Below are 10,934 nucleotides of genomic sequence, written 5' to 3'. Positions count from 1 at the left end.
GCATCCCTTCTGTTTCAAATGGTCATGAGGAAGACCCCAAAAGTTTTCACTTCAATTTTTTTACTAATCTATTTTTTTACTAATCTTAGCATTGCATCCATGATAGGACAAACTCCAGTTAGGACCTTATCACATTGCGTTTTACTCTGTTTCTGAGACTCTTTGAATGTGGATCCTATCACATGATGTTTGCCCCATTCAGTCAGTAATCTGTTTGAATCTGTCTGCAAAATGTCGCAGAACCAGAGTAATTGCATACAGGATTCTATTCGGATTTATTAAAAAATTAAAACTGTTTTTACATGTGATCGGAAGATGAGTATTAATTCAGTCAGCTAAAATCTTGTGAGAACAGTCGTTTGAGATTCCACTGTACAAATTAGAAAATACAAATAAAAAAGTGATGTCGGAAGCCATTAAAATAGATTAAGAGGAGTCAGCCTTTCATGATGTGATGAGTCAAACATATTATTTTCTCAATGTAAGAATTGTGTATGGTGGGGTCAGTAGGCATCCTACCATATGCATCCAGTCCAAACAAAATATGGAATGCATACTGATATAAATGGAGTATATGTGATTAAATGTGATTAAGTCCTTAGGTTTTACCACAACAAAATAAAATTCAAGCCATGGCTTATAAACCCCTTATAAACAAATATTGTCAAGAAAACCCTGTGATAGGTTGGCCTTAAATTTGCCAGAACACTGGCAGGTACACAACAAAAGGAGGGTGGCTACTGGATCTTGACTGGTAGAACAGAAGACAATACCACAGTGAAGAATTTCTTGTTCATTCAGTCCCTTGGGCAAAGACAGAGAGTTAATTTAATGTAAAGGCAGAGAATTTAATTTAATGCTCATGAAGAGAATAAATGGAATGAAAGGCCACCTGGACCCTAGATCATTTGAAGCTTTGTAGAGATACCAAACTAACACTAGCGTTTGGAAGTCAATATGCAGCCAATGGAGGTGATGAATTACACCAGTAACTTGATTTTTGTTCCTTGGTTGTAAATGTAATTTCCTAATTGGTACTGTCATAAAAATATTGAAAAGTTTATTAGCAAAACTTTGTTTTTGTGAGACATTCCACAACACATTTTGCTATAGTTTTTCAATGAATATCTCATAAGAGTCTCAACTAATTAAACATACATAAACCAAGGAACATAAAAGGCACTGCAGACAGCTTCAACCAGTGAAGTCAGCCATAGCAGAACACCTATTGAACCAACCTGGACACGGAATATTATTTGAGAACACAGAAATCCTGGACCACTCTAACAATGACCATGTCAGACTACTCAGAGAAGCCATTGAAATCCACAAGCATGTAGACAATTTAAACAGAAAGGAGGAAACCATGAAAAGGAACAAAATCTGTACCAGTATTAAAACAACGATAAAATCATAACAGTAAATAAAAACAACACTCAAAAACAGGGAAATTCTAGACAAGAAGCAATTAGGGCCAACTAATCACTTCCCAACTAAGGAAAGAAGCTAGACCTTGAAAACTATTAGGCCATTAATTGCTAATCAAGGTGGCAAATTGCTACATTCAGACTAGAGTAATTTCTCCCACCCTGGACATTCCACAGAGATATAAACCCCATTTTCCTAGTTTCCAACAGACCTCACAACCTCTAAGGATGCCTGCCATAGATGCAGGTGAAACATCAGGAGAGAATGCTTCTGGAACATGGCTATACAGCTTGGAAAACACACAACAACCCAATTAAACATAGTTTGTGGCAATCACAAAAACAAAGTTTCTGGAGTATAACAACTACTTCCAAAGTAAGTACTGCACAATTAAACAGGAAATAACACTTTCAAACAAGGAACATTTTTTTTCTTTCAAATTTTGTTACATGGTGTTATTGGGAGATTTTGAATTAAAATCTGAGAAAAATAGCTGTCACCCTTTCAACCAATTAAAGCTTCCAGAATTACAATAGCCTGGAAGGAGCATAGTGTGACTGAGGCTATTTCATTTTATCTAGAAAAGACTAGAAGTTGGTAAAGTGACTAATGCTGGTTAAAAAAGCTCCTGTTTTTTGCTGTCATTTACACATTCAGGGAAAAGAATTGATCCAGGAACACTTTCAAGCTACCAAACTGCTCTCTTGGAGAATGTATCCTTATCTAAAATAGATTGAACTACTTCATATACAAGCATCTGTCTTGTCTAAACAGGATTTAAACTTGCTAGCCCCCATCATCTTGTACTGACTATAGACATAGCTTTATAACTTGTACTGCTTTCCTAGTATTTGGATAGTAGAAACCAGAAGTATTTCACTTGCATTCGAATGACCCTTTAGCCTAAGTCTTTTTATGTATTTTCTTAACAGTTCAATTCAATTTTATAGTAAAGAGGAGAGATGAGATGTAACCTTGAAGTATTTCACAAGGCAGCAGACATGGGCAGAACAGCTGTCTGTCACCACCTTCTGAGAACAACCATCTAGATAGGAAGAAAGTCACTAAAGAGTGATGTCATATAACACAGGGTTAGAGGAATTTTGAACGTCACAGGTTTTGTACTATAGTTACCATAATATTTTACATTTGACTATGTTTGAGAGGACTTCTTAGAGTTACATTCAAAGCTATTTGAGAGTGAATGTGTCCATACCTGTTACAAAATGCACAGTCAGCCCTCTGCATTCACTGGGAGCCCTTCCACACAGCCATATAACCCAGAATATCAAGGCAAAATATCTGGAATATATGGCAGCATGGACTCAGATAACTCAGTTCAAAGCAGATATTGTGGGATTTCCTGCCTTGATAATCTGAGTTATATGACTCTGTGGAAGGGCCCTGGGACTGGGGACACAGAACCTCCATGAAAGTGAAACACTTAAAATAAAAACGTTGCTATTTTGGTTGTTTCTTATCTATTGGTATTATATAAATCTTAATAAACACAAAAACCCAACTTTTTAAATGTGAGAGAACAGTTTTCTGTGATTTATAGATGCTGGAAGCTGATTATCAAATTGCATTGAAGGGCCATTCCTAGGGCCCTTCCACACAGCCCTGTAGTAATTCTGTAGAATTACTGACAGTGGGTTCATTGCAATGATGAACATTATTATTATTATTATTATTATTATTATTATTATTATTTGTCGTGTCAGGAGTGACTGCAAGTTGCCCCTGGTGTGAGAGAATTGGCCGTCTGCAAGGATGTTGCCCAGGGGACACCTGGATGATTTTGATGTTTTTATCATCCTTGTGGGAGGCTTCTCTCATGTCCCCGCATGAGGAGCTGGAGCTGATAGAGGGAGCTCATCCGCCTCTCCCCGGATTTGAACCTGCGACCTGTCGGTCTTCAGTCCTGCCGGCACAGGGGTTTAACCCACTGCGCCACTGGGAGCTCCATTATTATTATTATTATTATTATTATTATTATTATTATTATTTGAAACAAGCGGAGTCCACAGCAGACAAGATCACTCTGCTGGCTGTTGAATTGGGTCACACGTGTCCAAGTGTCTAGGACTGTGTGATGTATCGGCGAATGATGCGTGCAGATCCCAGTAAGGTGGCCTTCTGCAGCTGGCAGATGGTAATTTTGTCAGTGCTGATTGTGTTTAAGTGCAGGCCAAGGTCTTTAGACACTGCACCCAGTGTGCCGATCACCACTGGGACCACCTTGACAGGCTTGTGCCACAGTCTTTGCAGTTTGATCTTTAAATCCTCATATCGTGTCGGCTTTTCCAGTTGTTTCTCTTCAATCCTGCTGTCACCTGGGATTCAACATCGACAATCCATACTTTGTTTTTTAACACAATCGTGAGGTCAGGAGTATTATTATTATTATTATTATTATTATTATTTTACTGACACAAAAGCACAGTATGTCACAGCAAACAAGATCTATATGCTGGATTTCATATCAAAAAATCACAAGTCGAACACTTCCCAAGCGTTTAGGACTGTGTGATGTATTTTCAAATTATGTGTGCAGATCTAAGTAAGTGGCATTTTGCAGTTGATAGATCGCGATTTTGTCCATGTTTATTGTTACCAAATTGTTTGGCACGGCACCCAGTGTGCTGATGACCACTGGGACCACCTGTACTGGTTTATGCCAGAGCATTTGCAGTTCAATTTTGAGGTCCTTATAACAGCCAAGTTTTTCCTGTTGTTTTTCCTCAGTGCAGCTGTCATCCGCTATGGCGACATCAATAATCCAAACTTTTTTCTTTTCCACAATCGTGATGTCTGGTGTATTGTGTTCCAAAACTTTGTCAGTCTGGATTCGAAAGTCCCACAGTATTTGTGTGTATTCATTTTCCACTACTTTTGCAGGTTTATGATCCCACCAGCTCTTCACTACTGGCAGGTGGTACTTGTGACATAAGTTCCAATGAATCATTTGGGCCACAGAGTTGTGCCTCTGTTTGTAGTCCATCTGTGCGATTTTCTTGCAACAGCTGAGGACATGATCAATGGTTTCATCCACTTCATAGCACAGTCTGCATTTTGGGTCATCAGCTGATTTTTCAATCCTGGCCTTAATGGCATTTGTTCTGATGGCTTGCTCCTGGGCTGCAAGAACCAGGCCTTCTGTCTCCTTCTTCAGGGTTCCATTCGTGAGCCATAAGCAGGTCTTCTCCTTATCCACTTTTCCTTCAATTTTGTCAAGGAAATGCCCATGCAATGCTTTGTTGTGCCAGCTGTCAGCTCTGGTTTGGAGTGCAGTTATCTTGTACTGATTCTTTGTCTGCTGTGCTTTGAGAAGTTTCTGATTATTGACTTCAATTAAAGCAGGTTCTTGGCTTTCCTTTACATATTCTGCCAGGACGTGTTTTTCTTCTTTGACTTGTAGAAGTCCTCTGCCCCCAGACTTTCTAGGCAGATAGAGCTGATCAACATCACTGCGAGGATGTAGTGAATTACAGTCATGAATTTTCTTGTTTTTCTGTCCAAATTGTCCAGTTCTGTGTCCAGTTTATGATGCCAGCAGTATATCTTATGACAGGTATGGCCCAGGTATTTTTGGCCTTGATGGTGTTGCCTCCATTGAGCTTGCTTTTGAGAATTTTTCAGACCTTTTGAATGTATTCTTGGCTGACCACAGTTTTCACATGTTCATGTTTGATAGTAATAATAATAATAATAATAATTAGAAACACAACAAGATGAGTCCACAGCAGACAAGATCACTCTGCTGGTTGTTGTACTGGATCACACGTCAGACACTTCCTAAGTGTTTAGGACTGTTGTTATTATTATGGTTGTTATTGTTGTAGATGGGGCCCTGGTATGGTGACATCAATAATCCAAACTTTTTTTATTTTCCACAATCGTGATGTCTGGTGTCTTGTGTTCCAAAACTTTGTCAGTCTGGATTCGAAAGTCCCACAGTGTTTTTACGTGTTCATTTCTCACATTTGTGTGTTCATTTTTACAACAGGCCCATCATGAACCTTTGCAGGTTCATGATCCCACCAGTTCTTTACTGCTGGTAGGTGGTATTTGTGACATTATTATTATTGTTGTTGTAGATGGGGCCCTGCAAACCGCCTCTTCTTCGCCTCTGAGGCTGAGCAGAGAAAATGGGGTTCTCTAATTCTAAGTGTGGGGGAAATGTGTTGCTGTGTGTGTTCCGGAGAAACTAGTCTACACAGGAAGAACAGGGCGTTCTTGCCGCCTGGACATACTCTGGTTTCCTGGTGATCGCGGAAGAGAGGGCGACTCTCTGCTTCGTGTTGAGTGCCAGACAGCAGGTGTGGTGGGGCGGCCTTGGGCGGCGTCACACACTCTCGGCCTCAGTCGGGACCGGCCCGAAGGCCAAGCATGGAGGCCGGGACACCTTGGGCTGCCAGGCCGCCTTCTGTTATCCCAGAAGGGAGAGGCCTGGGTCCTGGCAGGGAAAGCAGGGCGAGAATGGCGTAAGAGGGGAAGGAGGCCTTTGCCCCTCCGCCCTCAGGCTGCGCCGTGATTTATGATTCTTACGATGGCCAGTGTATAGGCAGAGCACACAATCTGGATAATATCCCTACGTGTGTGTGTATATCTAGATCTATACGGGGCCTCGCTCTCTCTCTCTCTCTCTGCGGTCCCTGCGGCGGGGCCTCCTCCCAGCCTGCCTCACTCTCCTCCTTCCCTCCCCCCTCCCTCCTTTTACAACAGGCCTATCCTTAAAATCTCAACCTGGCGGCTGATTTTGGCCGACGGAAAAAAAGGCGGAGGAAGGGAGAAGGGGAAGAGATGTGCGCGTGCGCGCGCCCTCCCCTTTAAATCGCCGAGCAGGGTTTTTTGTTTTTTTTTTGCGGAAGGGGGAGCGCGCGAGCGGAGTGGCCTAAACCCTCGCCTCGTGACCGCAGCCGGCTCGGGCTCGAGCTCGGGCCCCGCCCCGCGCGCGTTCCATTGTGTGCGCGAGCCTGCGTGCCGTCCCCGCCCCTTTTGCCCCTCCCTTCCTTCCCTCCTCTTTGGCCACGCCCCCCCTTTCCCCCCTCTTGGCTCATTTCCGGCCGCGGCTGCTTGGCTTCCCTCGGAGGAATCGGGAGAGAGAGAGAGAGAGTGAAGAAACAACAGCCGCCATTTTGTTTGTGTGTGTGAGAAGAGAGAAGAGAGCGCGACTGGCTCCAGGGAAGAGAGGGAAGAGAGAGGACGGAGAAAGAGAGACAGAGACAGAGAGAGAAGGGGGACCGGGGAGAGAAGGAAGGGAAAGAAAGGAGGAAGGAAGGCAACGACGGCTGAGTGAGATCCGGGCACTCCTCGGTTCAGGGAAGAGTCGAGGCCAGCCGAGAGCGTCGCCGACCCGTCTTGCTCCCGGCCTGGGCTTGGGACCCCACCCACAGCGCCGAAGGAGGAGGGCTTGGGGCCTGTGGCCTGGCTCCGCGCCTCCTCCATTCCCTCCCTCCATGGCGGGCAGGAGACGGAGCCCTCCGAGTAGCAGCAGAAACGCCTGAGGCACCACCACCGCCGCCGCCTCGGCTCCGGAGCCCCGTCTCCCTCCGCCTCCTCCTGGCTCTCCATTAGCCAGTCGCCCTCCTTCTTTCCGGGGAGGGGAAAAGAGGCAGCGAGAGGGAGAGCGAGAGAGGGAGGGGGAGGGGCCGTCCTAGCTTCCTCCTCCTCCTCTGGGATCGATCCCTCCGCCTGACCAGAAGGGGGGTACCCTGCCACAGAGAGAGAGAGAGAGAGAGAAAGGAAGGAAAGGTAGAGGAGGAAGAGAAGAGGAAGAAGAGCCCTCCTCCCTCTCTCCTTCCCTCCTTCCCTCCCTCCATCGGGACAACAACCCCCTCCTCCTTGTTCCTGCACAACAAGATGTGAAGCGGGGACTCCTGGGACTTCTCTGCTGCTGCTGCTGCTGCTTCATCCTCCTTTCCTGCAGCCATTGGTAGTGACTGACTGGCCGGCCAGGGAGGCGGCGGTAGGGGGAGCCGGGGACCCCCTTTTCCTTCTCCTCCCTCTCCACCTGGGGGCCATCTCGTCGGCGGGGAAGCGGGGACGGTTCTCCTTCGCCTTTTCCTCCCCCCCGCTCCTCCTCCTTCGCCCGCCGCCTCCTTGTGGCGATGAGGAGGAGGAGGACGACGCCGAGGAGGAAGAGGTTGATGGCGGCGGAGAAGAGGCAGCAGGAGGAGGAGAAGAAGAAGGAGGAGGCGACCACGACGACGGCGTTGGCTTCCACGGCGACCCCCCCGAGGAGGATGGCGATGAAGATGGTGGCGTTGGCGGCCGCGAGGAAGCCCCAACAGCCCCGCAGCCGGATTTGAGCCGGCTTGGGGAACCCATCAAGTCCTGCTCCCTTGTTGTTACTCTTTTTGATCCTCTGTGGCATCCAGAGAAAAAAGACTGCTTCTGCTGCTGCTGCTTCTTCCACACCCTGTTTCTTCATCTCTGTTTTCTCCCCTCTTAGTCGCTGCTGCTACCCAACGGAGACAGATCCCGAGGGGCATTAAAAGAAAGAAAAAAGAGGAACTTTGTTCTTTTCTTCTTCTTCTTCTTCTCGTATTTGTTGTTGTTCACTTGATTCCTGATCCGAGGAGGTGGCTTTTGCGGCACTGGAGATCGATCCCCGTCTTCAATTTGGGCTCTGTTTGTCTAAAAAAGAATTAAAAATGGCCGAGAATGTGGTGGAGTCGGGCCCGCCTTCAGCCAAGAGGCCTAAACTCTCCTCACCGGCTCTCTCTGTCTCTGCAAGCGATGGCACAGGTCAGTTTTGGGGAGAGATACCCCTCGTTTTCCCTCACTGCACTCTGGGAGCCTTCTCTTCCCTCTTGGGCTCCTTTTGCTCCCATGTAGTCTCTCCTCTTGCTCTTCTATGAACCCACTTTTACACTTGGCTGCATTAATCAGTTGTGGGGTTTCAGTGCTGTTGCCTTTCATATCGTTGAAGAGGCTGAAAGCCAGTCTATACTGGCTGGTTTACCTGTGTGGCCATTTGCTGTCTTGAAGGCTCCGTTAACATTGTCTCTTAGTATTTGCACAATGCCTTGTACTACAGTATATACCTGGCATGGGCAAACTTTGGCCCTCTACTACATCCACACTATGGTATATACCAGGCATGGGCAAACATTGGCCTGCCAGGTGTTTTGGACTTTAACTCCTACAATTTCTAACAGCCAGTAGGCTGTTAGAAATTGTGGGAGTTGAAGTCCAAAACAATCTAGAGGACCAAAGTTTGCCTATGCCTGGTATATATCATAGTGTGGATCTATACTGGCTGGTTTACCTGTTTGGCCATTTTTCTCTTTAGTATTTCTATAATGCCTTGTGCTACAGTATATACCAGGTATGTGCAAACTTTGGCCCTTCATGTGTTTTGACTTCAACTCCTACAATTCCTAACTGCCAGTGGGCTGTTAGGAATTGTGGGAGTTGATGTCCAAAACACCTGGAGGGCCAAAGTTTGCCCATGCCTGGTATATATCATAGTGTGGTTTACCTGTGTGGCCATTTGTTGTCTTGAAACCTCTGTTAACACTGTCTCTTAGTATTTGTACAATGCCTTGTGCTACAGTATATACCAGGCATGGGCAAACTTTGGCCCTCCAGGTGTTTTGGACATCAACTCCCACAATTGTGAAATTGTGGGAGTTGATGTCCAAAACACCTGGAGGGTCAAAATTTGCCCATGCCTGGTATATATCATAGTGTGGATGTATGTTCATTTTCTCATGTAACAGGGCATTCAGTGCCAGCCTTCCTTACTCCTTAATGTTATCAATATTCTGATTTGAACCATTGCTTGTTTCATTTCCACTAAATGGAATGTAGCCAATGTAGATGAATAGTGTTCATATTGGCATTTTTGTCAAAGCAGTTTCACCAGATTTGCATTGAAAACAACATGGATTCTCTTCTTAAACTGCATGTTTGTTTCTTTGTGAGTCCAAAATGTCTGAAATTCCGATAGTCTTGCTACGTTTATGAGGACATGGACAAATCATCTAGCTGTCTTTCCTATATTTTAATGATGGGTTTATTGATGGGCCTGTGAGTTTGGATGGAAAGAACTGAAACTTGGAATTATAGTAGGGAACATAGAAGTGATAACCAAGGCTTACTGGTTCCCTTATAGGTTCAGGGAATGGTATCACTATGGAATGAAAGCGACTGCATAGGTAATTTGGATGTTGCTTTTCTGAGGAATGATCATCAACCCATGCCATAGTTTTAGGGCTTCTCCCCCCCCCCCCCCCCCCCAAAAAAAAGATTGGGGACTGTGGTTATTAATTAATCAGTCTTATTCATTGAACTTGTTGATTCTTCTGAATATTTGAAAGTGGGGAAAATGGCTGATCTTGTGTAAAAGCCAAGAGAATATTTATATGTTTTTGTCTGAATCCTGCTTGGTTGTATTGGCATGATTTTGAATGTTTCTTGTATTAATTGTTTAGTGCTGGGTAGAGCTATCACTTAAACAGACATCTTTTTCTTTTCTTAACATCTTTTCCAGCAAGATTAGCATTTCAGAGGTAATATTTGGTGGCTTTGGTTGAGCTGTTTTGGGGATGCTAAATTTACCTGAAAATCAACAGGTTCCATATTACTAGTGGGAAAGTAGATTTGGAAGCCATCTTTAGAGTTGTTTCCAAAGGTAAATAATAAGAAAAAAACATACTGTAAAGGCAAGGCAGTATGTGTTTCTCTGAATTGTATTGCAGAGTAGTATTTTGATTTACACTGTATCACTTTCCCTCACAGTATAGATAGAAACAAAACATGCCACTGGTCTCTTAAGATTGCGGTTTGTGCATGCTTCCTTGGAAGCATTTCCAATGATATTTTTGAACAGACGGAATAAAATTCCACTTCAAGTCAGTGCAAACCTATAAATGTTCACTTGCACATGGGTTTTGTTGCACTCCATGGGATTACTCACCAGTAATTATTCAGTATTGACATAGATGTATTCAGGTATGACACCTCCCCCCTCCCCCAATGATAACTTGAGGTAGCTTAGGCTCTTTTTAAGAAACAATGTCCTCTATATATTTAGAAAGAGAGAGAAAGCCACTCCAGTTTCTATCTCCTGTTTCAACCACTATGAGCATATCATAGTGGTTATTTGATTTGTTACCTGCATTCTTAAGGTAACTCTTGCTTTATAATTCTGATTTTTTTTAAATTATTACACATTATAAAATAAAATGGTGTCTTATTAGACTGAATATTCACTGAGGTACTAATTGCAAACTAAAGATGATGAAATATAATTTAGTTTTATTTAAGTGTTAAATATGTTTAACATCCTAGAGTATGAATCTTTGGGATTTACTTTCTAATAATTGTTATCCTGGAGGCTGTATTTGTACAAACTATTGCATTTGGAAAGCAATGGCTCTGATTTACAGTGTTCAGAACATAGCTGTACAAAGAAATGCTAACATGTGCTATCGTAGTAAGCCTCATTTCAGAAACAAACTACTAGCCTCTTCCCCATTATGCTGCGTCACAGT

General features: G+C 44.0%; 1 protein-coding gene across 1 annotated transcript in view; it reads left to right on the top strand.

The window, feature by feature from the left end:
* Window positions 1-6,473: 6,473 nt before the first annotated feature.
* Window positions 6,474-10,934, top strand: part of EP300 (E1A binding protein p300) — an 86,824-nt gene continuing 82,363 nt past the window's right edge. The window contains exon 1 of the mRNA XM_060777112.2: window positions 6,474-8,181. Within this exon, the coding sequence (XP_060633095.2) occupies window positions 8,088-8,181 (94 nt within the window). The 5' untranslated portion in view covers window positions 6,474-8,087. The remainder of the gene's footprint in view (window positions 8,182-10,934) is intronic.

The sequence above is a fragment of the Anolis sagrei genome, chromosome 5 (genome assembly GCF_037176765.1).
Source record: "Anolis sagrei isolate rAnoSag1 chromosome 5, rAnoSag1.mat, whole genome shotgun sequence".
NCBI classification, from domain to species: Eukaryota; Metazoa; Chordata; class Lepidosauria; order Squamata; family Dactyloidae; genus Anolis; species Anolis sagrei.
The sequence above is the reverse complement of the archived record's forward strand: the minus strand, read 5'-3'. Positions and strand labels throughout refer to the sequence as shown.